Below are 26,620 nucleotides of genomic sequence, written 5' to 3'. Positions count from 1 at the left end.
ACAGATCCCCACCCAGCGCTTGCTGGGAGGCCAAGCGCACTCTGCCAAGAGCCCTCCCCTGCCTCACAGACACAGCCCAGTGAGAGCCACTCAGAAGTAGAAAAGAAGGCCACATTTATTCCCCTTCTCAAAGGTGCAGGCCTTTTATCTGGACCTGTAGGCCTGTGCTCACGGCTGACCGCGGCTGTGTCTCCCAGGGCCCGGTCAGGCCTCAGGGAGAGAGGAAGGTGAGGGTGCCCGAGGCCCTAGCACCTGGCCTGGACCGCCCCCATTCTCTCCTCCCAGGCTCTGCCAGACCCAGAGTAGAGGGAGAGTCAGGCTCTGTCCTGCCTGGGGCGGAGAGTGGGAACCCTCAGAAGTCACAGGAGAGGGCAGGGCTGTATGTTCAACATAAAACCCCTTAAGATGAGGGAAGACTGAAATGAGGCCTTTTGACCCAGCATCCTAGGGAAACCCCCAGAGACCTCCCCTTCTGTTCCCTGAGAAGCGAACCCTTATAGCCCAGAGGAGGTGGGCAGGCAGGCCGATGGGAGCCTCTTCTCCCTGCGGCCTGCCAGAGGTGACCTGAGCCTGCACGAGGCGCCAAGGTCAGCCCAGGCAGGGGCCCTGACAGAGCACATGCCGCCCCAAACCCTGCCATGCTGCTTTGGGCAGAGAGGCAGTGGAAGGTAATGCTGGTGACGTCTCCCAGCTGTCGGCCAGGAGGGAGGTAGGCTGATGAGAAGGGACCAGACGTGATCCCTTGGTAGGCCCCACACTGCAGGCAGGAGAGCAGTGTTCGGATGATTCTAATGCTTCAGGATGGCGGGCGGCCCAGAGCTCAGAGATCAGGAGTCAGGAGCCGACGGGGGCCGACTTAACCTGTAAGGAAAGGTGCAGATTAGCTTCTCCCATGCAGGGGAGAAGCCCGAGGGCCGTGTCAGGACCCAGCACACTCAGCTGTGGGGAGCACCGAGCCATTCAAGCCTTCAGCTATCCCCTCATCAAGTCTTTGACCCCCGACTACACATTAGAATCCCCTGGGGGGAGGTTTATAAAATCCCCCACCCCTGTCAGCACCGGAGTCTCTGGAGGCAAAGTCTGGGGCTGCACTCTTAAAAGTTCCCCTGGTGAATCCGGGGCAGCCAAAAGGTCGAGGAGGGAACAGGAATTCAGATGGCTTCTGTAGGCTCTTTGGCTACCGCTCTGAATAAGGAAGTAAAAATTCACTAAAATAAAGTTTTGAGCTATCTGTAAATAGATTCTGTATCACAGCGAGAAAAACTTATGGCCCTAAAATTAGAACTTCCTGCCCCTGAGGGCTGTTTTGGAAAGCATCTCCTCCTTGAGGGTATTTAAGAAGCTGGGACCTGGAGGGGATGCCCCCCTCAGCCCAGGGACACTCCCCAACTCTGGGGACAACCACAGGCTCTGCTCCCAGCACCCCAGCTCATAATCCCAATTCCAGGTTCCAGACTGGCCTGGCCTCCGAGGAACACTCAGCATTTAGTGAGCCCCTCCCTCTGTGCCCCCTCCCCTCCCCAGCACGTGGCCTATCTCATCCCAGTTCACCCTTAGCTCCCACCAGGAGCTTGGGATCATTTTTCCTATTTCAGAGGGGAGGAAACTGAGGCCCAGAGCTGAGAAAAACCTCCCAGGGTCATGCAGTCAGGAGTCAAACCCTATGGGAGTCTGCAGATTCCTTCCATTGTGCCACTGGTCCTCCCGTGGGGAGGTGACAGACACAGGGCAGTGGGGAAGCTGTTGGGGGGATATGGGCACATGCACCCCAAGTGTGTATGTATGGAAACAGGCCATGGAGCTTCAGGGCAAGGACCATCCCTGACACTGAGATCATGTCCTTCCTTCTCTTTGGGGTTAGAAAACGTGCTTTGTAAAGCATGACTACTAGATGGCAGGATTTTCCCTTTCAAATCTGCTTCCTTATATGAGAAGTCGGTCCCTCTGTTACTCCCCAGCTTGCTTTTGTGAGTTTTACTGGCGCAAAAAAATCCCAAAGTCTGAGTGCTGAGGCACGCTCCCTGCACCCTCTCTAGGACCCGTCGTTCCCCCGAGGAGGGGAGTCTAACTGGGGTGTGATGCAGAGTCGGGGAGGCTGGGCCTGCAGCCGGGCCGCCCTGGGAGCCTGGGTGTGAGGCCGGAGCCCAGCAAGGCCAGAGAAACCCAGGCCTCGGGCAGTCAGGCCAAGCTCGGTGCTGCTGTTTCCCCACACGTGACACGGAGATGAAGAGCAGCAGTCCGCGGACGGGGGCCAAGGGGGCAGGAGTGGGTATGGGGGAGGCATGGGGCAGAGTCCGCATTCAGGGGCAGCGGGACGCGGCCATAGCTCCATGTGCCCCCAAGCCCCCCATTCGGACTGCCCTGAGGCTCACATCCTCACAAGGATGGCAACCGGCCTGCGGACAAGGCCAGAGCTCTGAAAGGACTGTCATCAGCCCGCCACACATGCAGTGGGAGCTCCTCACCCTTCAATGACGCGATTGTTGTCCTGAAGGTCAAAGGCCAGCAGCTTCATCTCCTCACAGAGCTCCTGCATCCTGTGCGGGGCAGAGGCAAGAGAGGCGTCTGTGGCTGAGGTCGACGTCGTCCCACTAGCCCCCTTCCCTGAGAAGCCCGCCACCCTGACTCTTTATTCCGGGGCCTGAGGCAGAACCCCTCGGGCTCTAACATCTGCACCCTACACCCCCTCTCCCACCACTCCCTCCCACCACCACCCCACACGCCCCTCTCTCCAGCACTTACTGGAGAACCAGGTCCGTCAGTGCAGGGCTGGGATAGGGGGCTGTCAGGGGTGGGGAGACCTGAGCCTCCCTTGTTCTGTCCTGAAGGAGCTGGTGAGATACCTGGTCAAGGATCTGAAGGGAAGCCACACGTTAGTCAGGCGGAATGGGCCACAGATGTGTTTTTTTGTGTTTTTTTTTTTTTTTTGCAAGAGAGGTATGAGTAAGGATAAGAAAAACATAAAATGGTGCCCAGCCTGCATCCCTGGAGAACCCAGAATGCCGGAGGCTTTCCCACAGGCCCTTCCTTCCCACGCGAGCACAGCTGACACAGCCACCCTCACTTGTCTGTGCTTGGATTTAATGGTCCAGACAGCCACGTCCTCCTCTGGATCTAACCTGCACCTTGATGGCCCAGCACGAGCCAGGAGCTAGGGGAAGGGGCAGGGCAGCCAGCCAGCCTCTTGAGGAATGGGGCTGCTGCGGGGGCTGCGGGCCAGGGACCTGAGCAGCCTTCTCAGAGCTCCCCGTGTTGGTCTCTTCCCAGAGACCAGACCAGAAGACAGAGGAGGGTTCACACTGCCTCTCTGGAACCTCCCCGGCTACACGAGGCATGAGGACAATGTCCCAGCATTCTGGAAGCTGTGTCCTCACAGTGACCCACAGTCTGAGGTCACCAGGAAGTGCACATTTGCTTGTCAGAGACCTCCTTAGCCACAGTGTGCGTGGACTTGGCCAAAGGCAGGCCTGCCCAGAGGCAGGAAACAGCCCCATGTCCCCAGGGTGCCAGACCAACCTGGCTCCTCTTAGCAGCGCCCATGCCCCTGACCATCGCGCACCTTGCTGAGGCTCTCCTGGGCTCCCTGGGCTTCTGTGTTATAGGCAGCCACAGAACAGCCGACCATGCGCAAATGGTTCCTGGTCTCGTGCACCTCCCTGGAGAGAGCAGATAAAAAGTCCGAGCTGGGTTTGTTGGCTCTTCCCGTGGCCCCTCCAGCTGTCAAGGTCACCACACAGACATGGAGGAGAGCAGGAGCTGAGGGGTTCTGAGAATGCGCTTCCCTCACTGTCTCTGTCCCCCCAGGTATGCCCTCAACCCTCCCCTGTCCCACTGGGGGAAGACCGATGACACTTCTGACCGAGGCTGCCGATGGTCCCATCAGAACGACGGGGAGCAAAACCACACATGGCTGGGGCCCAGCACACATGCCGCTGAGGGGGAGCTCAGGGTAAGGTTCAGCTCCTGAGAACCAGAGGATAGCCCAGCCAGCGCACTTGCTCTGGGAACTGCCCCATTGCCAGAGCAGAGCAAGGTCAGGACTCTTCTAGGAATTCTCTTTTTCTCTGAGTGGAGGGAGGGGGCAGGAACATTGTCCATTGCACAACAAGGAAACCAATCCAAGCACAGACAAGCGGGTAGTCGATTCTCTTTGCGACCTGCACAGTAGAATGACCTGGAGGTGCTTTTAAAATGCTGATATGCAAGCCTGACTTCAGACCAATTAAATCAGAATTTGGGGCGGGTTAGGGGTGGAGAAGCCGTATTCTAATGTGAGGGTGGGTGAGTGCCTGGGTCGCAGCCCCATAATGAGCCCACGGGTCATACAGGCCTGAGAACCTGCCTTCTTTTCTCGGGAGGGGCCCATGTTCCCACGGACAGAGGAAGCGGGGAGGGGCTCAGGTGAGAAGGAAACACCCAAATCCCCTCCAGGGGACAGTGTGAGTGGGTTCTATTTGACCCTGCATCCCCGACCATCGGAAATCTGTAAGCCTGCCTGGCCTCATTCCAGAGGGATCCTGTGTTCTCCCCGAGAAGGGGTTTCCCAGCACACCCACCTGGGAATGCGGGAAGAACTCAGATTTTAGAGACAGAACCAGTACTAGTCGTGGGTCTGCTACTTACTAGCTGTGTAGCACCAAGAATGAGACCCGTGTTCTGAGCCTCAGTTTCCTCATCTGTGATGGGGGCTGATAGTGTCTACTGCGTGGGGTCCACCTTGTGGGGTTAAAGAAGCTAATGTACGGAAATCACCCCCGTGCACAAAACCACCCTTTTTTTTTTCCTTTGTTCCTTTACGACCACCTCCCCTCAATCAGGGCTCTGCACGCCCCAGGGTTCTCTGAAGCCTGAAGGGCCAGGCCAGGAAGGGCCCCCAGGTCTGTGACCCCAGGAGGGAGGGTCCGACTGTTACCTCATCCACCTGCCGTGCGTGACCAGGGACGTCTGATACTTCTGCACACACGTCTCCTGGAACAGCTGCAGGAGCCTTTTGGCTAAACGACTAAAATTCACCCTGAAAAGAAAGGGACACTGAGGCACAGAGAGAAGCAGCTGGACTCGCCCACACTCATGCATAGCGTCCCTGTGTCTCCAGCAAGGAGACCTCCTCCAAGGGCTGGCATCCCCAGCGGGGCTATGTCTCCACACAAGGAGGGACTGAGGCTCACATACGTGAACTGGGGATGTCAGTGCACTGGGACACAGAACCCAGGGACAGAGAGGCATGGAAGGACCAGGGGATCTCGGGGAACAGACACACTCAAGCCCAGTCCTCACACAGAAGGCGAGATGGTTTCAAAGACTGAGAGGGGGAGAGAGAGTGCATGAGGGTCAGGGGTGGGCGTGGAACTGGGGGAGTGAGTCTCCAAATAACCATTTAAATTAGGGAGGGCCTCCGGGAAGATGAGTGTCTAGGAAACAGAGGGGCAGAGAGGAGCACAGGGAAGGTCAGGAGCAGGAAGCAGGAAGCGGTAAATCAGGGAGGACAGTTAGGGAAAGAAATACTACACACGATCGTGTTCATGCTGGAAATAAATCCAGGGACTTCAAGCCCGCTTAGTAGAAAGCTCTGTCTGAGCCAGCTACCCAGTCTCCCTCCCCTGGCCCCAGATAACCTGCCCCAGACACACTCACCCGCTTTGCTTCTGCCCAGCTACGGCCTGGGAGCAGGACCCTTTGTTAAGCAGAGGATGGCTCCGCCCCGGGAACCCCCACCCTACTGCTCACCCACCTGCCATGGGCTACTCACTTATCCAGCTTGTGAATCTGCTCCTCGTTGTAGCCAAGCCCTGGAGTAAACAAGGAGGAATGATGTCACCTGTCCAGTCGGTCAACAAAACAGAATGCCACAAGGCTTGGGGACGACTGCAAGGATGCAGAAAGCTCAGCCTGGCCCTGGGGAGCTCACAGTCCCGTGGAGCCAGGAAGGTGGAGAGATGAGTACTTGGGGAATACTTCAGGTGGAAAGTGGTGGATGAGGGGGCCTGGAAGGATATGTGGTCAGCCCCAGCCACTCATCCAACACCCCTCCCAGAGGTGGTTGTCTGCAGCCTGCGGGTCCCATTCCCGACCATTCAAGCTGCGGGCAAAACCAGCTGGGGGCTCTGGAGCCAGGAGCTGGATAAGCCAGGCCACCACCTTGCACCTCTCCTTCACCCTCCACCTCCCCTTCACGGACCAGCCACTAGTGCATGAAGTCCTGGTTCTGTCCCTTGGCCACTTCCGGAGGATGCTCACCAGCTAGGGAGATGCTGCCCCCTGTTGGGCTTGCAGGGAATGGCCTCCCAGCTAGAGGTTTCCCAGTTCCCTAACAGCGAAACCCCCTCCCTGGGCATTTCATCTGGGGTCCTGCTCTCAGCCAGCTGAGCACAGAGCTGAGTCCCCACTGCAAGTCCCAGACTGGCTTCCGAGTGGCAGGAAGCTGCAGACTCGGGATTTCGCCGCACAGAATCGGCTTCCTCAGCCATCCCATGGGACACCCAGGACAGGTGCGAGGGGAGAGAGAAAACGAGGAAGCCTTTTACAGAGCGGCGTTTTTCAGGAGTCTGGGGGTTAGCTGTCAAGGGTTATTCTCCCTTTCACATTTAATCTTCATGAAGGACTCTTGCAACCAATAGGAACAAAACTGTGAGGCATAAGGGGTTAAACGCCCCCAGACCAGGACAGCTTGGGTTACTGTACCTCCTGGGGTCTCGGTTTCCTTATCTATAAACAGGGGAGGGGGATGCTGCCCAGAGTTCCTACAGGCATGAAATAAATGAGGATCCCAAACAGCCCAGAGGACGGTGTCGGATGCATGGGAGGGGCCCAGAAGTGGGGGGAGGCTCGGAGGGCAGAGTCCGAGGGAGGGAGGCAGAAAAGCCCCTGAAGTTCTCCGAAAATCACAGCCAAATAGGCCAGTGGCGCATCAGGAATGGGAGAGTCTCTGTCCATCCGTCCCCTCGCCCCGCCGTGGGCTGCTCTCCCCTTCCCCTCCCTGGCCAGACCCCAGAGGCAGCACTGAGGCTCCTGGGAACAGACAATCATCTAGAGAGATCTGTATGTCCAAGCCAGTGGCCACCAGACGCATGTGGCTACTGAGCACCTTGCCGGTGACTAGCAAGCCTGAGGAAAATAATTTTTATCTTAATTTCATTAATTCAATTAACTAAAACTTTAAAGCTGGAGCTGTGGAAAATACTGTTTTACCAATGAACACAACCTTACTGCTTTGGGAAGAATGATCGTTCCGTCTGCTAAAAGATTAGCTTCCGGAGAAAGATGTGTTGTGAGTGTCAAATATACACAGGATTGGGAGGACTTAGCACACTCACAAAAAAGAAAAGAATGTAAACCGTCTCTTTAATATAATTTTAAAAAATTGATTATATGTGGAAATGACAATTTGAATATATTGGGTTAAGTAAAACGTCTTACGAAAATTAATTTCACCTGTTGGCTTCTACTTTTAAAATTTTCGCTACAGGAGAACTCAAAGTTTGGTACATTGCTGGCATCCAGTTTCTAAGGGACAGTGCTCTTAGATAATCCTAGAGCTGGAGGAGAATTTGGCACTTGAGCCCAAGGCCTGCAGTCCACATGTCAGGAGAAACTTAGAGGCATGACCGGGGAAGAAGAGGGTTGGGTCCTCGTCTGTGAGCATCTCAACCCCAAGAGTCAACTGGGGTCTCCCAGGACCAACCCCCTGCCCCAGCCTGCCCCTGGGTTCCAGCCTACCATGCCCCATGACGGCGGTCACTGTGGACAAGCAGCCGCCTGGTCCTAAGCCTGGAAATGAGCTGCCTGTGCCCCCGGAGGTCCCCTGTGAGGACAAGCAGAGAGTGCCGGGGAAGGAGCAGGCCGGTGACTACAGGATATGTCTTCAGACCCTACCTCATTTGGAAATCCTGGCTATTTCGATGAGCCAAAGACACGATGGCTCGGGAAACATTCCTCAAACTGTAAAGTGCTCTGCAGAGGTGAGGGCTCTCTTCCAAGGGCCACCTCTCCTAGCACAGCCAGGCTCCGGCCATCTGAGCCCCCCACGCATGCCGTCCACGCCTCTCACAGGGCAACAGTCATAGGCCTCCTGTCCCTCACTGTCCGCAGGCAGCTTAGAGGCGGGGACCCTGCCCTAGGCCAGCGGCACCCCAGCAGCCACATGCTGGGCCCCCAGCAGCCACAGGGATGGCATGGAACAGCTGGATAAGCAGAGGGCAGGAAGGAGGAAGGGAGGGAAGCAGGGGTAGTTTGCTCTCCCCACGGCTCACCTGGCCTCATTCTGGATTTCTTGAACTGTTTGTAGATGAGGTTCATCTTGTCCAAACAATACTGAATCTGCTGGATGCTGTGGGCAGGAGATGGGGACCAGGCAGGGGGAGAATCAAACAGCACAGAGTAAAAGGGAAGGGAGGGGATGACATGGCTGGGCAGGGAGAGGGTTGGTGGGCCGAGGGAGCAGAGGAGCTGTCCGCCTGCAGAAGGAGCCTCATCACCACAGTCTGGGGGCCAGTCTGGGAGTGGGGGTGACTTCCTGTCCCTAAGCTTGTTTGAGGTGCCATGGGGCCAGCCAGCCACCTCTGAGTCACATGTTTATTCTTTCTCTCTGTCTCTCTCTCTCTCTCTCACACATTCGAGGTATTTCATCAAAGACCAGAAAGCCAAGCAGGAGAGGCCACAGGAGGATGGCCTTTGCTACACTGGAAGCTTTGAGAACAGAATCCAGGCAGGAGTCTGGACCCTGCGAGTCCGGCAAGGGCCCGCTGAGGACAGCAGTGCAGCAGAAGCCTTTCTCCTGGTGGCCTGGGGAGAGCAGAAGTCGGGGCCTCATGGTCTATCCCACACCTGGCACATGGAAGGTGCTTAAATCATGAACCGACAACCCCTGTTTAAAACACAGGTGAGGGCGCCTGGGGGGCTCTGTTGGTTCAGTGTCTGCCTTTGACTCAGGTCCTGATCCCAGGGTGCTGGGATCGAGCCCTGAGTCAGGCTCCCTGCTCAGTGGAGAGCCTCCTTCTCCCTCTCCTGCTCCCCCTGCTTGTGCTCATTCTCTCTCTCTGTTAAATAAATACATAAAATCTTTAAAAAATAAAATAAAATGAAATAAAACATGGATGAGTCTACAGTCCTCAGTCCTCAGTCCTGCCTGGAGGCAGACGGATGTGCGAGACGACCTCTCAAAGACCTTCACCTGCTGGGGTTTAAGGTCAGTAGTGTTTCTTCCTTTCCCTTTTTGGGCTGGATACAGACAGTTGAGATGTTGAATGTGTGTGTCTCTGGGGGTAGGGGGTGTTCTTCCCCACCCTTGGGCCTGTTTAGCTCCACTTCCCTCCTGAAGCTCTTCCCAGTGACCCCATCTCAGCTACTTCTGGAGCTGGACTCTGGGCTGGGCCCAAGCTGGGTCCCAGGCACCCATCCTTTGGAGAACTTGGGGTGGATGAGACCTCAAATCCAGTCTTTTCCCAAAAGACACAGGCCAGATACATCCCAAATTCAGAATTGTCTTCTGATTCTAGAAAGGCAATCCAGCAGACATAGGTTATGTTGTAGGACAGCCTGAGTGGGGTCTGGGGTCTGGGTCTGGGGTCCAATACCTTCAGCCTTTAAGGAACAGTAAGAGTATCCACTCTAAGAGGGAAACACAGACTAAATAAAAGAAGACTCACAGCAGAAGACTGAGGTCAGGGTTTGCAGCCAAAACAAACAAACAAAACCCCACAGTTTTCAGAGCTCTTTGATTTCGGATCTGGGGGACCGGGTTAGGGATCCCTGTCAGCACTGAGTGGAATGGGTACCAAGAAGAACGGGCTGCGTGGTCACACCAGGCTGTGAGGGGGCGGGCAGGCATTCTTATATATGTTGAATGAGGCTCTCGAAGCTGTAAATCCCTGGTGGAGGCCAAGAACATAGGCCTTGGAGGTGGGCAAACGTGATGTCAAGTCCCACCACTGTCATTTGTCATGGACCGTCTGTGTCCCAGGGCACATTAAACTCCCAGAGTGAGCTTCCCCATCCACAAAAGGGGCATACTAGCAGTAGTGGCATCCTAGGGATTAAATAAGATGATAGAAGTAGGAGGGCCAATCCAGGGAATGAGCAGAGCAAGGGTTCAGAAGAGGAAGGGAACAAAATTATTCTTTTGTTTAGAACTATTGCACCTGCTAGGATTTCTAATTCTCTCTCTAAACGCCCAGAAGGGGGCGGGACCCCAGATGCTTTTCTCCATAGGGGAGGGTCTTACTCATTCTTGGATCCCACACCACTACCCCATACCCCAGCACCCTGGCCAAGATAAGGGAGAAAGCAGACTGATGCCTAAAACAGCTGCCGGACCTTCCGAGCTGTGCGTCCCTGTGCCCACCCCACCAAGAAGGAAAATCCCACAGACCTTCTGTCCGCATGTACCTGATCCCGGTTCTTCAGCAGCTCAGACCTTAGGTTGCTCAGACTTGTCTGGGACTCTGTGATACTGTGGGAACATCTGGAGAGGGCCTCTGCCAACTGGAGGACAGAAAAAAAGGGCAGACCCCCCGGGGTTCCTCAGCTTAGTGTTCTGACAGCAGCCCCGCTGGACCACGGCCCCCCAGCTCTGCTACAGCCCCCCACGCCTGCCTCACTCACAGCCCGCAGCCTGGACCTCAGCTCCGTGACCTTCTTCAGCTCCTGCATCTCAGTCATCCCGGCCACACTACTGAACCTCAGGGAAGGACAAAGAAAGGACACGGCTGGGGGGTTGGGAGGCAGAACCCCATGACCATAGGGGGGGTATGACATCTTTGGGACAGCCTTGCTGCCTTCGGGGGTATCTGGGAAGTACTGCGGTTGGGTCAGAGAAACCAACCTCAAGGGGCCCCGACTCACCAAAGTTGTACCTTTGCTGAGCACTGCAGAGACTAAAGATGGGGGTAGATGGAAACAACGTGAAGCTATGAACATCCATGAGTCCGTACGGCGAGGTGGCCGTTATGGACCCCTTACTAGGAATATTTATAACTAAAGGAAAAGACCCAAGTGCCTTCCCAGTTGAAACTATATATCAGGATAAGCGATAGCTTCCTAATGAGGGAAAAGATGTATATCCTAGAATATTACCAATAATGCTCTGGGACCCAGACTGTTAGCATCCCATGGCCCCAGCAAAGTTACTCGCTTGGGCATGATGCCAAATCCCTGATGACTAAGGCAGGCCTGGACAGGGAAAATGTGACCACACGATCGAGGAATCAGCTGTCCCCACCCAGTGGCGGGAGGGAATGAAATGTACTTGGTGTCATCTGCGATGTACTTAGCCAAAAAACATTCCACTTGAATCTGTCTAGCCTTCAGAACTCTCAGTTTATAAGAAATGCTGGGAAGGAAGAAAAAAAAAAAAAACAAACCCAGAGGGTGTAGAGGAATCCCTAGAGTCCAGAAAGTGGGACAACGGGCATTGTCTCCCCAAAACGCCAGAATGGGGAGAGGCAGTCTGTCAAGATTAAAATAGACTTAAGGAATGAAACAACTAGATGCAAAGTGTGGTCTTGCGTTGGAGTCTGGTTTGGATAAAACCAGTGAGAAAAGGAAAGGAGGGAGCTAGTAAGAGAACTTTGTGTATGGCTGATTTTAGAGGAGATGACAAGGTATGGACATGAGGCTGGAGGGCTCATGTGCTGAGAACAGCAGGTTAGAAGAGCACAAGTACCATCAGATCTCATGTCCGTCAATGTATATACTCAAATACATATCGCCGAAAACTACCTAGAACGTCTATTACTACCGTGTCCTGACCTAGCTCTGGGTGGCAAGGACATGGTATTTTTTATTTTGTTTTTGCCTATCTGTCTGTGTTTTCCAGCTTTCTACAATTAGCATATACTATTTCTATCACAACCATGATCGGGGAAAGAATCCTCTGTGCTTGGGCTTGGGAGTAGTGTTGGCTCAGGGGGAGGTGAAGGCGAGAGGAGGGGGGAGAATCAGGACTACAGGGGAAGCTCCATGAAGGCAGGAGTTCACCATTATATCCTCAGTAGCTCGCCAAGTGTTCAGCACACGGTACTTCCTCCATACATGGTTGTTGAATGAATTAGTGAACGTACAAATGGATTTTAGTGCATGCAATGCTTGGCTGGCAGAAGCGGCTGAAGCTGACTAGTCCAGCGGGGCAGGGAGGCCGGGGACATGGGTCTGAGCGCCAGTCCTAGCTGCCCCCTCGCCCGTCTTGCAGGATCTGGTGTCAGTCACTTCAGCTCTGCCAGACTCAGACCTTTGTGTACATAACAGAGATGAATCTCCGTATTTGTGGGCATCAAAGAGGACCTCAGAGCTAAGGCGCTTGGCTAGAGAGTATGGACACACACTTGGTGGCGGTGGGGGAGGCATGGGGATTCCTGAGCCAGTCCCGGCTGCCTATACACTGCCACCACATGCTGCGAGGACCAGGGAGCTTCAGAACAGAGGCGAAGACACTCTGCCAAGGGAGCCTGGCTTGGGGAGCCTGAAGCAGGAGGAGGGCGCTATGGGAGAGGTGAGTCATCAGGCTGGGCAATGGCAGCCACTTTATGCCTGTGTTCATTAAATGATCTCAGATTCCAGAATCGATGTGTCTGAGGATGTTCAAAAAAGGAAGGAATTTGCAAAGTGTCAGAGGCAGGAAGCCTCAGAGATCATCCAGTTCTCTCATTTTGAAAACGAGGAAATAGTGGCTCAGGTTGGGAGAGAGAACAGTGGCCTGAGATCCCAAGTGAAGAGCTCAGCTCTGTGCTCCTCCTTGGCAGGAGGGAGGCTGAACTATGCTTCGAAGCAGGCCCTCCTCTGAGCCCAAGCTCTCTAGATATACTATCCCTCCAGGGGGGCCTGGGATCCAGAAAGGGAAAAATAGTGGCCAGCAGACCCAGGACTCCAGCCCCAGGGCTGGCCTGTCCCTTCCCCACTGTCCTCAGTCCAAGGAAAATGGGCAGACAAACATCCCAAATGCTTTCTTGACACACATTTTTCCTGTTCAAGAACCTACAGTAGAACTTAGAACTCCGCTGGTCCTCTTATCGGGTTCAATCTGCCAACTAGACTGGCCAGGACCTCCATGAGTTCTCTCCTCCCCTTTCCATCCCTCTGTCCCACTCTACCTTCACTCTGGGATATTTTCCATTTTAACTGTGGCTTCAACAGACCTCACTGGAACCCCTCTTACAATCTCCCCAGTCATGGCCTCCTTTTCTGTCTCTGCACAGGACCTCCCAACTCGAGGTCTTCTCTTTCACTGTGGCCTTAAAAGTGTCACCTCTTCCAGGAAGACCTCCAAGATTGCCTCTTCTTATCTCTAGTCTTCCTTTTCCCAACCATCCTATCATCTTTTGTGCCTAGAAGGACTATCTCCTCCAGGGGAATGTGGATGTTCTGCCACATCTATCCCTGGACCCCCTTTCTGTGCCCTGGACAGAGCTCCTCGCGAGAAGCCATGCTGTACCCCTGCAGCACTTCATCTCTGTCACCATTTAAAGGAGGCTCAGCCAGGCCAGGGACTCTGCCCCTGTCATCTGGAGACTCTCCTCTGCCTCTTCCCACATCTCTGTCACCCCATCTGTCCCCTCCTCTTAGTGGCTGCTGCACTGCTGGGAACTCCCAGGACCTTCCTAGGGAGAAGGTCAGGCGATGTGAAGAGAAGGGACATCAGCCACATTCAGCACAGTCTCTGCTCCTCTGCCACCCCTCGTCTCCTCCCAGTGGGGAAGGTTCCAGCCGCCATCAGCTTCCCTGAGCTGCAGAGCTACCTCCTCTCCCCTGTACCATGGCCCCTGCCTTCCAAGATTTGGGGCGTGGGGGGCTGTCCCCATGGCTCAGAAGTGCTATGGCCAATTGAGTCTTCCTGCTTCTCATCTCCAGACCCTCCAGCTTGGTTCCCTTCTCCCCAGTCTTTCCCTCTGTCTGGCCTGTCACACCTGATCAGTTTAAGTCAGATGAATGGCAGGCACGGAGCCCCGAGGAAGGGCCAGGAAAGATGAGGAAGGTGAGGACAGTGTAAGCGACAGTAGGAAGAGCGTGGAGGATGGGGCAGCCTGGATCCCCATCCCGTCAGGTCCGGGGGGCTGGGTGAGGCGAAGAGGGCTTTCCTTAGAGCACTACTCTGGGCCTTCCTACCTGCTGAGACAGTGTCCCTGTGGCCCCTTTCCCCCTGCGGTGACTGGGTGGTGGAGGGGGGAGGGAGGTACAGTCACCAGGCGGGGGGTGGGGATGAGGGACAGGTAGGGCTGTCCTCTGTATTCTTGAATGGCAGGGCGGGTGGGAGGTCTGGGTAGGGGGAGGCGAGGGCCATTGTTGGAAATATTAGGGGTGAGGAACAGGCAGATGGAGAAGGGCTAAGGGTCTGAGCCAGCCTCGCACTGGCCGCAGCCCCCCTGCCCCAGGCAAGACACCCACCTCTCAGTGCCCAGGCTGCTGCTGAGGAAGAGGAGGGCCATCCGCGTGACCTCCAGCGTCCGCCTGCACGTAGCCTGGAATGTCTCCCTGCAAACGGGGGACTGAGTCGGAGTTCCCTTCTGCCAGGGGGCCCAGGGCACCGTGCCAGAGGGAACAGCCGCAGGGCTGTGTGGGAGAGGTCCATCCCGCCTGCCCTGCCCGTCCAGCCCTTCCAGCCCTCAGGGGTACTCACACACACCAGTACAGCCCCCGAAGCATGAGCTCCTGCCCTGCCAGCAGGGTCCGCGCCAGCCACAGGGCCTGGTAGCCAGCGCCCAGGACGCTCTGTGACACACAGGGGGTGGGGTTAGGAGTCCCACTCCCCGCCTCGTGCGACCCCTCCCTGCACCCCCTCGGGCCCCCTCTCACCTTGGCGGTGGTGTAATCTGCCTGCAGGTCCACTTTGGGGAAGAACTTGGGGATGTCCTGAGCAGCTGCAGACAAAGACCCTGTCTGAGAGGGCTGCCTGTGTGACCTGGACTACCCCTAAGTTCACCTTTCCTTATTCCTTACTCACACCCCTCTCTCCCCGTCTTCCACTGCCAGCTTCCCACCTTGCGCAGAGCGGCCCCCCAAGCCTACATAAATGCACGCTCTGTACTTTACAACTGCAGTCCCTCAGTGCCCCCGTGAGCCCCAAGATAGACCCACAAAAGATACTAATCAATATCCTGGATCATAAGCCCCTGCCCCTTATAGAATGTGAGAAGGAGAAAAGATCCAGCCTGTGGGCCCCACTCACGGTCCTTGAAGGCCAGCCCCTTGGGGGTCTCACTGGCTGTGCTGAGCAGGGTCAGGGGGCTGCTTGCGGTCGTGTGGGCAATGTGTTGTGCTGACAAGTTGGGCTCAAGGACCCAGAAGTGACCCTCGAAGAGGAACTTCTGGTGTTGGGGGGCCACCCTGGTCTGCTCATACACGGCCTCCAGAAAGATGGCTATCCTAGACACACAAGGGGTTCCGGGGATGGGAGAGAAAAAGAGAGGACGGGAAGTGTCAGCAAGATATAGGGTCCAGGTGACCCAAACCCCATCTCAGTCTTCATCCACAGAGAGGGCTCAGCTTTGCCAAGGGAGGGACTGGGTTTTGCCTGTCTTATCAAGGGTGGAGAGACAAAGGTTAGAGCTCGTCCCTTATTGGAGTGGATGAGGACAGAGTAGGAACCGAATGCAGGAGCCCCAGTACCCAGTCTCTGCCTTCGCAGCCCTTCCAGCAACACTCCCACTAAAATTCACCTAGAATTTTAGAGAAAAAGGGTCCTCTGAGCAATATATTTGGGAAACACGTCACCAACACACACGCGCACACACGCGCCCCCTCAGAAGCCTAATGCGTGTTGCATGGGGGGTGGGGGGCTTCTTCCTGCTGGAGTCCAGCAGCGGGAAGAATGGTTTAACTTTAAATTGGTGCAACTAGTATTTTCCAAACTAAGGTCGGACCCGGATGCTTTTCTCTCTAAAGAGCCCACAGAGCACTGCCTAGGACGCACCCTTCTGCCTGGGTAGGGAAGGCTCTCACGCATGGGCCCCTGGCTCCCGCGCACTCACGTGTTGTGGGCGTGGATGTAGACGTGGTGCAAGACCGCCTGGGACAGGGAGAACACGTGCACGATGACTCGCTGCAGGATGTCGCTGGTCTCCGCGAAGAACTGGTCGAAGCCCCAGCACTTGGCCTGCTCCACCTCCAAGATGTTGGCCAGGATGGGCACCAGCTGGCTCTGCAGCCCCCTGGACCCCAGGACGCAGAGATGGTCAGGCACCAGGGCCCAGACTCATCCTCTCTGAGTGGGTCGGGGGCGTCACATGACCATGTCTTAAAGAGCTTGGACCCAGGCGGTGGGTCAGGGCCGGATGGGGAGGGAGAGCTGGATGAACTTGTTCCAGCATCCGGATAGGAAGACTGAGGCCTGACTGGGAACGTGGTCTACCGGAGCCGACTGGGCACAATGGGCCCTCTGAGGTAGGGCCCGACTCTGGGCGGGGGACAAGGAAGCCAGCCCAGACTCGGGTCTGTGTCTACTCACAAGGACAGTCGGCAGGTGACAGGGAGGGTGTAGCTCCACTCCAGAGGCCCGTTCTCCTCCTTCTGAGTGCCCGCGATGGCCCCGGCCGGCTTCTCCGTGGTAATCCGATACCTGGGCCGAGGTGGGACCTGGTCAGCGGGACCCCTGGCCCATCACATCTCAAGGGATGGCAAACTCAGCACGGAGGGCTCTCAAAGCACTGGTTCACACCAGCCAGCCCCTCCCCATTAGCCTGGAAATAGCAAGCTTTCTGCTCCTTCCACGGCCTACTTTCTCTGCCCCTTCCTGCACCTCCCCTAGTCTGGCCTGTCCCTGCACCTGTGCCCTCACTGTGCCTCAGTCCACTAACCCTCCCCTCCCTGCAAAGTCCAGCCTTCCCTGCCAGCTTCTGCCTTGTCTGTCTCCTTCCCCTTCCCCTAACCTAATCCAGGCTCCACACAGCCGGACTTCTGAGCTGAGGGTGAGGATTTCGACCGTCCCACAATCCATCTTCCACCTTCCCTGCTCTGGGCCGTGCCCTTGGTGGGAGCAGCCACCGTCCCCAACTACCTCCGGACCAGAACGCAGGAAAGCTGGGAAGCCTTCGCACCTGGGATCAGGAGGCTGGGTCCTTGTCTCGTTCCCCACCCCTGTCCCTGGCAGGCTCTGCCATCTTGGGCAGGTCCCTTTTAGAGCCTCAACCAACTTGGGTGGGCCACACGCGCACGAAGGGAGCGCTAACAGGGCTCCCTGAGCTAAGATAAAGGACTGATCTCCCACCAGTCAGGGCAGGCCTCAGCTTCTTGTGTGACTGGTTGATGATGGAGATGGCCCCGAGGAGGACCACAGAGGGAGTGGAGGAAGCAGACACACAGCAGGGACCTGTGGGGAAGGCCCAGGGTCTGACCCGTCTCCCGCCTTGCCTGGGGCCCACTGTATGCATACATCATCTCCTTGTTGCGCCGTGGCCCCCCAAAGGGGACGAAGGGCAGGCTGCCCGTGGCCGCATGGTACAGGGTGACCCCAATGCTCCAGAGATCCACAGTCACCCCGAATGTCTTCTGCTGGGGCTTGCGAAGCACGGCCCGCTCATACATGTCAGGGTGCTGTGGGAGAGAGAACCAGTGAGCAGCCACGGAGGGGGCGGGTAGGCACCGGCCCCGAGCCCCACCCAGCAGACCTCCTTCCGCCACCTTCCAGGGAAAACAGAACGATCAGAACCAGCTCCTTCGTCAACTCAAAAACTGGTGTGGACTTAGCCCACCGATTGTGTGTCTATCTGGCCAGCCTCTGCCCTGGGGAAAGTAGTGACCAGTGGTGCTCCCTGCCTGATGGGGATCGTAGCAAGGAATGAACTGCACAAGTGAGGCCCAGGCAGGGGGCCAGGCAGGGACACTGCAGCGGGGAGGCCCAGGCAGGCTGCAGCGTCATGCTTTCCATCTTGGAGAACAGACTACAATCTTCTGGTTGGGGGGCAGAGGGGACGTATGCCCTGCCACACGCAGGGGGATTGAATAGAGTCCCTTGGCCGGGGTCGGGGGGCGCCCTGGGAGAGTCACAAATAGAGGGGCAACTAGCTGTCAGGGCGGGCCTCCAGCTTGGGCAGTGGGTCCCCAACCTCCCCCTCACCAGGTACTCCTCAGTGCCATAGACAGAGACGAACTTCTCATCGTCATCCAGCTCCCGGGCAGCCCCGAAGTCTGTCAGCTTATAGATGCTCTGCCCCTCCTCCCCCAGGAGGCGCAGGATGTTTCCAGGCTTGATGTCTCGGTGGACGATGCCATTCTCCCGCAGGTGGTTCATGCCGGCCACTGCGGAGAGTGGGCTGCTAGCTCTCTGGCCAGGGACAGCTTCGTGCCTGGGGCTTACTTTGGGCGGAAGGCTGTCCTTGGGTCCAGAGAGAGCATTCACATGGGCTGACAGGTCACAGGACATGCAGGAGAAGAGAGATGGGCACAGGACAAAGGAGGGGGTTCCCAAAGACATAGTGTGGAGGTTCCACTGGGATTCTCTAAGACATCAAGAGGGTCCATGCCTCTGAATTCCCAAGGATGGCACTCCCCTTCCTGTCTGATTTATTTTTAAAAAGTGTAATAAATATATGGAGTGCCTGGGTGGCTCAGTTAAGCATCCGCCTTTGGCACAGACCGTGATCCCAGGGTCCTAGAATTGAGTCCCACATCGGGCTCCTTGCTCAGCGGGGAGCCTGCTTCTCCTTTGCCTGCTGCTCCCCCCGCTTGTGCTCTCTCTCTAATAAACAAAATCTAAAATTTTAAAATTTTTAAAAATTGTAATAAAGTAGACCTAACACAAAATCTACTATCTTAAGTGTGCCATTCAGTGGCTTAAGCACGTTCCCAGTGTGGTGTGACGGTCACTACCGTCCACCTCCAGAGCTCTGTCAATGCCCACAGAGGATCTCTACCTAGTAAGCAGTCATGCTCATGCCTCCGTCCCCCCAGCCCCCGGCACGCACTGCTCTTCTTCCTGGCTCTGCTGATGTGACTGGGCGAGGCCCCACATGTGCGTGGAATCAGAGAGAACCTGTGACTTCACTGAGTGCAGAGCCTTCCTGGTTCACCCGCATGTAGTCTGGGTCAGAGCTTCGTTCCTTTTGAAGGATGAAGAGGATTGCATTCTACGTATATATTCTATTTGTTCTCTCCATCTGCCTCTGACATTGGGTTATTTTCATCTCAGGGTTATTGTGAATAACACTGCCCCGAACCTGGTGTATGACCTGCTTTAAAAAAAAACTTTCTTGGGGCGCCTGGGTGGCTCAGTGGGTTGAGGTCTCTGCCTTCGGCTCAGGTCATGATCCCAGGGTCCTGGGATCAAGCCCCGCATTGGGATCTCTGCTCAGTGGGAAGCCTGCTTCCTCCTCTCTCTCTCTGCCTGCCTCTCTGACTACTTGTGCTCTCTGTCTATCAAATAAATAAATAAATAATCTTAAAAAAAAAAAAAAACTTTCTTTAAGCCAGGGTTTTAAACAAGTGATTAGCAGGAATCAGACGCATGGATTCCGTCCGTTCTCTCGTGTCTGTCCCATGTCCGTGAATGCAGAGCCTCTGAGGGACAGAATGTCTTCAGTGTTTGGGTGATCGTTTCAGAAATGTTGGCCCTTCCGGGACTTGGCCTCCCACTGAGGGCAGGGTGTGCGGTGGGTCCGCCGGGGAAGGGGGCGTCCTGGTGGGGGCCAGGGAGGGGCTCACCCACACAGCGCAGCACCACCAGAAACTCCTCCTCGGGCAGCCCGAAGGCGTTCTCGGGGCTCTCGAGCACGCTGAGCAGGCTCCCGCTAGAGCAGTACTCCATCACCAGCACCTTCTGCCGGCTGCCCCCCTGCGCGTGGGACAGAGAGAGGGAGGCTTGGGCTAGAAGGCACATCTCCTGCCCTTCCATCACGATGGGAGGCACCGGCTTTGTCCAGAGGGGGTGACTCAGCCTAGAGCCAGCAGTCCCATTCTCGAGGTCCCAGCTTCTGGCCTGGCCTTCCTTCCTTATGGTCACCCCACACACCTGAGCCCAAGGTCACTTTCTCCAGGCAGTCCTCTTTGATCAGGTCCTCCTTCCCATCTTTACTTCCCCATGCGTTACCCCCCGCCCCCCGCCCCCCGCATTCTGTCCTCCACGTTCCAGGTTGCTGCTCTGGCTGACCCTCTGACCACCATTATTATGTGACCCGCCTCTTCCCAGCCTGTGAAAGTCAAGGACAAGACCACCTCCCTCCGACCAAGCACTGGACCCACCGTCTCCTCCACCGCAAAGAGCTTGACGATGTTCTGGTGGTTCAGCTTCCGCAGGACCTCAAACTCCCTCACTTGAACTTCGCGGGGTCGCAGGTAGCTGGCCGTGTTGAAGACCTTCACGGCAACCAGCTCCCCAGATTTCTGCCGTGGGGGAGAACGTCAGTTCCCCCTCCTGCCCCAGGGAGCACACCTCCTCCCCAAGGTCTCCATGGAACGTCTCCCACCTGCCCAACACCAGACATGAACGAAGATGGCCTGGTTGGGGCTGGGGGCTCCCCGCTCAGCTCCTCCCTGCACTCAGAGGGAACAGGGGCTGGTCCAGCCCTGGGAGGGGCCAAGGACATGGGGCACCAGATGGTGCAGGTGCAGGGATGGCTTGGTGTTCCTGTTATTCTACTGACAGCAACCACGTAAGTGCCTATCGCCCCCTAGTGCTGCAACGAAGCCAGGACGGGAACCTGTTCTGGCCCTGGCTCTGGAGAAAAGACTGTGCACCAGGTCTCACAGGACAGAGCTGTGACAAAGGCTAGGAAAATCCAAACGAGTCCCACTTCCCAGCTCTGCTATTCGTAGATTTGCTGCCCTCATCCCAGGTTGACGGCTTTGTGTCTTCCTCTCTCTCTCTCTCTCTCTCCAGCCCCAAACTGTGCCTGACAGAAGCGGCATCCCAAGGAGCCCTTCACAGCTCCCCACACCTCTTCCCAAAGCCTTAGCATCTCCCTCGCTCCAGAGTGAGCCTCCGCACACACCACACACCACCCTTGCTGCCCACCAGGGGCTGAGAGGGCCAAGAACTTTCCGGGCCTGAGGGGCCTGGGCAGGGCTGTGTCCTACCTTGTTCCGGGCCTTGTACACGCTGGCAGTGGCCCCCTGCCCCAGCAGGTCGTCCGTGTGCCAGAGGTAATTGACGGTGCTCTGCATCTGGCTGGCCGGCCGCCCTGGGCCTAGGAAAACAACACACTGGGGTCTAGGATTCCATTCCTGACCTGGGGTGGACACAGGTGGCCTGACAGGGAGCTGCGTCCAAGACCATCCCACAAACGGTTCCAGTGTGGCCATTCCCAAGGTGAGGGGATGGAGGAAGTGTGAAGCACAGAAAGGTTAAGAAACTTCTCCAACAAGAAGTGCGGCCACTGGGGCCCTCAGCCCACAGCCCGTGCCTGTCCTGCCACAGGGCACTCTACCTGTCCTCACTCCCAGTCTTCTCCAACCCCTTCCCCAGAGGCCACTCTGCCAAGACAGACCTTTTTCTCTGTTACCTCTCCCAATCACAGAGGATTCTGGGTTTTTGGCATCCAGGCCTGGGATTGTCCCAGGAAGCAGAAATAGGGCTTGAAGGAAGGGCCCCAGGTCAGGCAGCGTCAACCACACCACCACAAATCTCCAGGATTGCAACACGAGCCTGGAGCCCTTCCCCACCCACTCGCCTAGGCCCACCACTTCCTGCTGCTGTGAGCGAACAGCTGCACGGGTGGCCAGTGTGGCCAGGTCAGCGCTGCTCTGGAAAGGATCGCACACAGTGTCGCAGGGAGTGTGCGTGTGTGTACATGTGTGTGTGAGTGTGCGTGTGAGTGTGTGCGAGATAGTGTGCCTGTGTCTGAATGTGTGTGTGCATGAGTGTATGTGTGAGTATGTGAGAGAGTGTGAACATGTGCGTGTGCTGGCAAGTGCCTGTGGAGGGTGTGGGGGGGCAGGACACCATCAAATCCAAGGGCCCAGGAACCCCGGGGGAGAGTCTGAAACCTCTACAACTCCACTCTCCATCTTTGCCCCCATCCTCTTCTCCCCAAAGTCCAGTTCTGCTATAAAGCAACTGGCTCCGGAGAGTATAGCCCTGGAAAGTAAACTCAAATCCTCTCTGAAAAATAGGGTCAGGGCTGGTCTTAATGGGGTGACTGGGAGAAGGAGCTTGAGAAGGGCAGCCGTCTCTCAAATGCGCTCCAGTAACATTGGACTAGGCTCTAACATCTGTCTGCTGGGTTCTCAAGGCATGGTCACCACACCTGGAACCCTACAGTTCCCTAGCTTTCTTTGAGCCTTCTTCCTGTAATCTTTTTTAAAATGCAGATCTTGAGAATGTAAATTCCTTGAGCCAGCAGCCACTTGAAGAGACTCCAAGGCTAAGTCCTAGTTTCAGAAAATGTATTCGTGTTTGCATTCTCCAGAAGCAGCTGAGATACAGAGAGACTCCCTAAAGATAATATAACAACTCATTTGGATGAGTTGATCAGATAAGTCCCCCACCCCCTCATCCCAGAGGTTGAGTAAGAATCATGATGCCAGCAGGCCTGGGGATGTGAAGCCTGGCAGGGAGACCTGAAATCAAGGCCAGGGAAGAGGTCCAGTCTGGGGAGCCCGAGGACAGCATAATCCATCCCCTTCATAATCCTTCCCGGGGCTGGTGCTCCGGGCAGACCCTGGTGCTGGGGGCAGGGCGCAGTGGCAGACCCGGGAATGCACAGGGTTGTGCAAAAGGCCCAGCCCTGGAAGGACCGCAGGTCCTGGGTGCTGCTCCTGGTCCTGCCAGGGCCTTGCCTAGGAGCTGGAGGGAGGCACGTTGGGTGGGTGCCCGGCGCAGGGAAGGCTGCTCTCCTTGGGGGTCGGCTGGCTGAAGAAGGGTGGGCATTGGGACCAGGGCACCCGCGGCCCCACCCACCGCCGCCACTCCTCCTCCCACTCCCGGGGACTCTCCCTGGGCCAAATGCACTTACCCCGCGCTCCGAGCCACCGCGGATCAGGCAGAGACTCTCCCGGGAGAGTGTCTGTTATGCTTTCTGTCTGTGGCAAGTCCAGGAGCTGAGCTACACCGGAAAGAGAAGGGCGGAGAGGCACCCCTCGGTGCTGTTTGATGGTGCGGTGTGCTTCTCAGGCTCGGTCGGAGGCCACCGGCCCCAGCCCTTTAACCCTTTCCTGTCTGTCACCCTCCCCCAGCGCTGGGGGGTTTCCATCTCCCCAGAGGCTCCGGGAGACTTTCCTCCCCACTCCCCGGGCCTGGCGCCGGGGACAAAGACCCCAGGTGGGGTGAGGGCAGTCCTCCCCGCCCCCGGAGCCGGGCAGGAGGAAAGGACGGAGGCAGAAGCTGGACGTGACGGCAACCGCAGAAAAGGAGCGTGGTGGGCGGGTGGCCGCTCTCCTCCCTGCCACAGCCCTCCCCGCCTCTCTCCGTCGCAGCCCTCTGCAGGGATGACGACCGCAGGCAGCGCGCGGGGCACTGCCGGGGCCCCCAGAAGCGGCAGGGGGAGGCGCCGCGGGGCCGGGGGAGCTCCCCCGGCCCGGCGCCCGCAGCCCGGCACTCCGCGGAGAGCGGCCCCGCCGCCGCCCCACGCGGGCCGCCCCGATCCAGCCCCCGCGGCCCGCTGGGCACACTCACCCCATCTCCGCTGGGGGACTGGCAGGCTGGTGGGAGCGCGTGGCACCCGCCGAGCTTTTAGAGCTCACAGTCATCCACGGGCCGGGCGCACAGCATCCTGGAGGCCACGGCCCCAGGGACCCCGAGGCTGGGCGGGCCGGAGGGGCCGTGCCACCGCTGGAGCTGGGGGAGCTGCAGCAGAGGGTTTCCTCCCCGGCTCCCCGCGGGCAGGCACTGCTGGGCTCGGAGCCGGCTCCGCGCTCGCACACTTCCTGATTGCGTTCGTTCTCTCTCTTAAAGGGACAGAGGCCTCCGGGCGGTAGCGGCCACCCGACAGGAAGGCGAAAGGATGCTCCGAGTTCCCAAGTGGAGGTGACGGGACCAGAGTCCGAGCCACAGAGAGGCCGGGACCTGAGCCTGGGCGGCGGCGGCAGTGGCGTGCCCTTTGGGCATCTGCCCTCCCCGGGAGAAGGGAAGTCCAGGACTGGGCCCACAGTCAACCTAGCAGGTTGGGCAAGTTAACCTGGGAAGGCAGAGTTCCCACACCCCGGAGCCCCAGGGAGGTCCCGGACCTAGGCCTAGCCACTGCCAAAGTTGGGTCTGACTCTACCCAGGGAGCCTGAAGAGGCCCAGGAGTAAACCCTGGAACCCAAACTGTGCCCTCCTGGTGACCTTGAGCAGAGCTCACATCCCTTCCCGGTGTTTCTCATCCAAGGTTAGTAACCTTTACTCATTGGTGTGGTGGATGACTTGGAACACTAAGTATGGAAACCCTAGGGAGACAGGAAAGAAAGCGTTTTGCAGACTTTGAAGGCACTGAGGCCCACACTCCTTTAGACATTTGCCCGTGATCTTCAGAGACTGCTGGGGCTGGAACCCAGGTGTGCCAACTTTCCAGTCAGGACTCCACACCCCACACCCAATGTCCCAGGAGAATGGAGAGGTTGGCCCTGTTCTGGTCAACTCTGAGATGGCGGTTGAATAAGAAATGGTTAAAACCAGGAAATTCCGTGTTTCTAGAGAATGTTGGAGGGACTTTCCCATGGCAACACCTGGTGGTTTCCTCTGGCGGCCCCACCCCTAGCACAGTGACACCAGAACAGGAGCTGGCGGAGGACTGCCTCGGTGCTCAGACAGATGTCTACCTGCTGATAACGGAGCCCGAGGCATTGCTGCTGGTAGATGGTGGGGCTCCGGGTGCCAGGCCCAGGCTGCAGGGCCAGCAAAAGCTGTCCCTGACCCTCAGGCTCCCCATCCAGGATTCTCAGCTTCCCACCCATCCAGCGGTGGGAGAAGTGCACTTCCTTGGCACCCTCTGCTGAGCGGGGCCCAACCAAAGAGCTCACCCAGGGCACCTGCCCTCTGACCCTGTGATTCTGTTAGACTTGGGGACTGCCCGTTCTTGTCCCAGCGTGACCTTCAAGAGCAGAGCCCCCTGCTGGCCCACAAGGGACATGGACCTTTGATGAGAAACCGACCTTTATTGTCTTAAGCCAGAGGTTAGCAACAGAACACAGACTCTCCCTAAAAGTCTCATTTTTCCCTGATGAACTTGCTCAGTCTTTACCAGCACGCCTACTTTTCTCTCTCCAGCAAGCCCAGCCAGTCTTTCCCAGGATCTTAAGCACCCTCAAACACAACGAACGTGTGTCTAGCAGCTGCTGGGAAGCGGGCACTGTGTGCTGAGGACACGAGGGTAAGACCCAGGCTTCCCCCTAGAGCTAGGGTTCAGCCGGAGTGGTGAACGCTGTGGGAGGCATACTTCAGCTGGTGGTGACCTGAACCTGAAACAAGACTATTGGGCTGGCAGAAAGGGCTACTTAAGATGGCGAAAGTTCCTGCCACAAGACCTGAGCTGGGACAGGAGAACAAAGGCCCAAGCAGGAATCTGAGACCCCCGCCCCGGGCTCCTATGGACCAATGGGATCCCGACGAGCAGGCGAAATATCTGAATAAGGGAAACTTGCCAAAAGACCCCCTGAGCTCCCCTCGAGACCCCTGAAAAGCCCCCTCCTCCCTGCCTTAGGCGCGACTTCCGCCACTCTGCTTTCCAGAGTCGCGGAACCTCGCCCGAGGGTGCCCACCTCCTCCCGGCGCAACTTTCCTGGCTCCCCTCCTCCTGAGCCCTGAAACTTCGCCGGAGAGGCCCTTTAGTAAATCTTGCCTTGCACCCACTTTGCCTGGTGTTGTGTTTATCTCGCCAGAAAAACTTTACATTTGGTGCCGAAACCCGGAAAGGAGATTGAGCCCCCACCCCAGTGGGGAGGCTCTCGCCTTTCCCTAGCAGGACCCGGACCCGCCTTTCCAAATGCCACTTCTTAAGCCGTGGTGAGTTTCCCCCGATTCCGCGCCTCCTTCCGGAAAGCCCTGCCCTAAGGAAAGCCCTGCCCTAATCGTGGCCCTGTCAGGGCGGACCCCGCAGGTCACCAGGTGACCTCCGTGACTCCGAGAGACTGGGAGACGTCCTAACCTCTACGGCAGTCGACACAGTTTTTCCCAGTGGTGGATGAGGGGACGCCTTCCTCCAGCCCTCTGGTTGCCCAGCAACGAATCGTGGGGACCTCCCAATCCAAATTCGACCCTAAAACATCCCGGGGGTGTTTTAGGCCTGTTGGCCAATCTTTTTTATAGAATTTTTTTTTTAAAGATTTTATTTCTTTATTTGACAGAGAGATCACAAGTAGGCAGAGAGTCAGGCAGAGAGAGAAGGGGAAGCAGGCTTCCCGCTGAGCAGAGAGCCTGATGCGGGCTCGATCCCAGAACACTGAGATCACGACCGGAGCCGAAGGCAGCGGCTCAATCCACTGAGCCACCCAGGTGCCCCCCTGTTGGCCAATCTTAAATCAGTCCCAATGGCCTCCGGAAGGCACGTTTAATTATCAGATTCTCATGGACCTAAATAACCTCAGCAGACACTTAGGCAGATGGGCCAAGGTCCCTTATGTACAGGCTTTCTGGACTCTGCGCTCTGGCCCCTCCCTCTGCTCTCACTGCTCCACTTCACAGGTCCTCTTCGCCCGCTCTCCTCCCCTTACCCTGCCACCCACTGCTCCCAAAGACCCGGACCTCTCCTCCCTGTCTCCCCTCTCTGAACCCCTGGAGAGCTTCACC

General features: G+C 57.0%; 1 protein-coding gene across 12 annotated transcripts; it reads right to left on the bottom strand.

Annotated features, from left to right (window-relative positions):
* Nucleotides 1–97: 97 nt before the first annotated feature.
* IKBKE (inhibitor of nuclear factor kappa B kinase subunit epsilon) lies at nt 98–23,747 on the bottom strand. 12 transcript variants are annotated; one of them, XM_047704944.1, is made up of 22 exons: nt 23,531–23,746; nt 22,872–22,961; nt 20,995–21,104; nt 20,161–20,301; nt 19,624–19,753; nt 18,041–18,327; nt 17,357–17,517; nt 16,433–16,543; nt 15,957–16,136; nt 15,155–15,351; nt 14,782–14,846; nt 14,612–14,697; nt 14,374–14,460; nt 10,600–10,675; nt 10,367–10,479; nt 8,250–8,326; nt 5,750–5,789; nt 4,913–5,014; nt 3,560–3,656; nt 2,743–2,855; nt 2,466–2,537; nt 98–861 (listed from the first exon to the last, which is right to left on the bottom strand). In XM_047704944.1, exons 3-22 carry the CDS (start codon nt 21,079–21,081, stop codon nt 828–830), a joined length of 2,256 nt encoding a protein of 751 aa, XP_047560900.1. In that variant the 5' UTR covers nt 21,082–21,104; nt 22,872–22,961; nt 23,531–23,746; the 3' UTR covers nt 98–827. The 12 variants fall into 12 exon arrangements, 10 of the variants coding, with proteins under 10 accessions (XP_047560900.1, XP_047560903.1, XP_047560904.1 ...); XM_047704947.1 differs by having other exon boundaries at nt 10,600–10,669; XM_047704948.1 differs by having other exon boundaries at nt 10,600–10,666.
* Between the last annotated feature and the right edge of the window lie 2,873 nt (nt 23,748–26,620).

This window comes from Lutra lutra, chromosome 15 (genome assembly GCF_902655055.1).
Source record: "Lutra lutra chromosome 15, mLutLut1.2, whole genome shotgun sequence".
Taxonomy (NCBI): domain Eukaryota; kingdom Metazoa; phylum Chordata; class Mammalia; order Carnivora; family Mustelidae; genus Lutra; species Lutra lutra.
The sequence above is the reverse complement of the archived record's forward strand: the minus strand, read 5'-3'. Positions and strand labels throughout refer to the sequence as shown.

Bases quoted from the DNA above. Each gene is read 5' to 3' on its own strand.
- IKBKE (XM_047704941.1), bottom strand. From the start codon at position 21,081: ATGCAGAGCACCGTCAATTACCTCTGGCACACGGACGACCTGCTGGGG. The intron at 16,137-16,432 runs GTGAGTAGACAC...CCTGGGGTCCAG, and splicing joins GTCACCTGCCGACTGTCCTT to GGGGCTGCAGAGCCAGCTGG. The intron at 10,676-14,373 runs GTGGGTGTCTTG...TCCTTCCCTGAG, and splicing joins AGCAGCCTGGGCACTGAGAG to GTTCAGTAGTGTGGCCGGGA.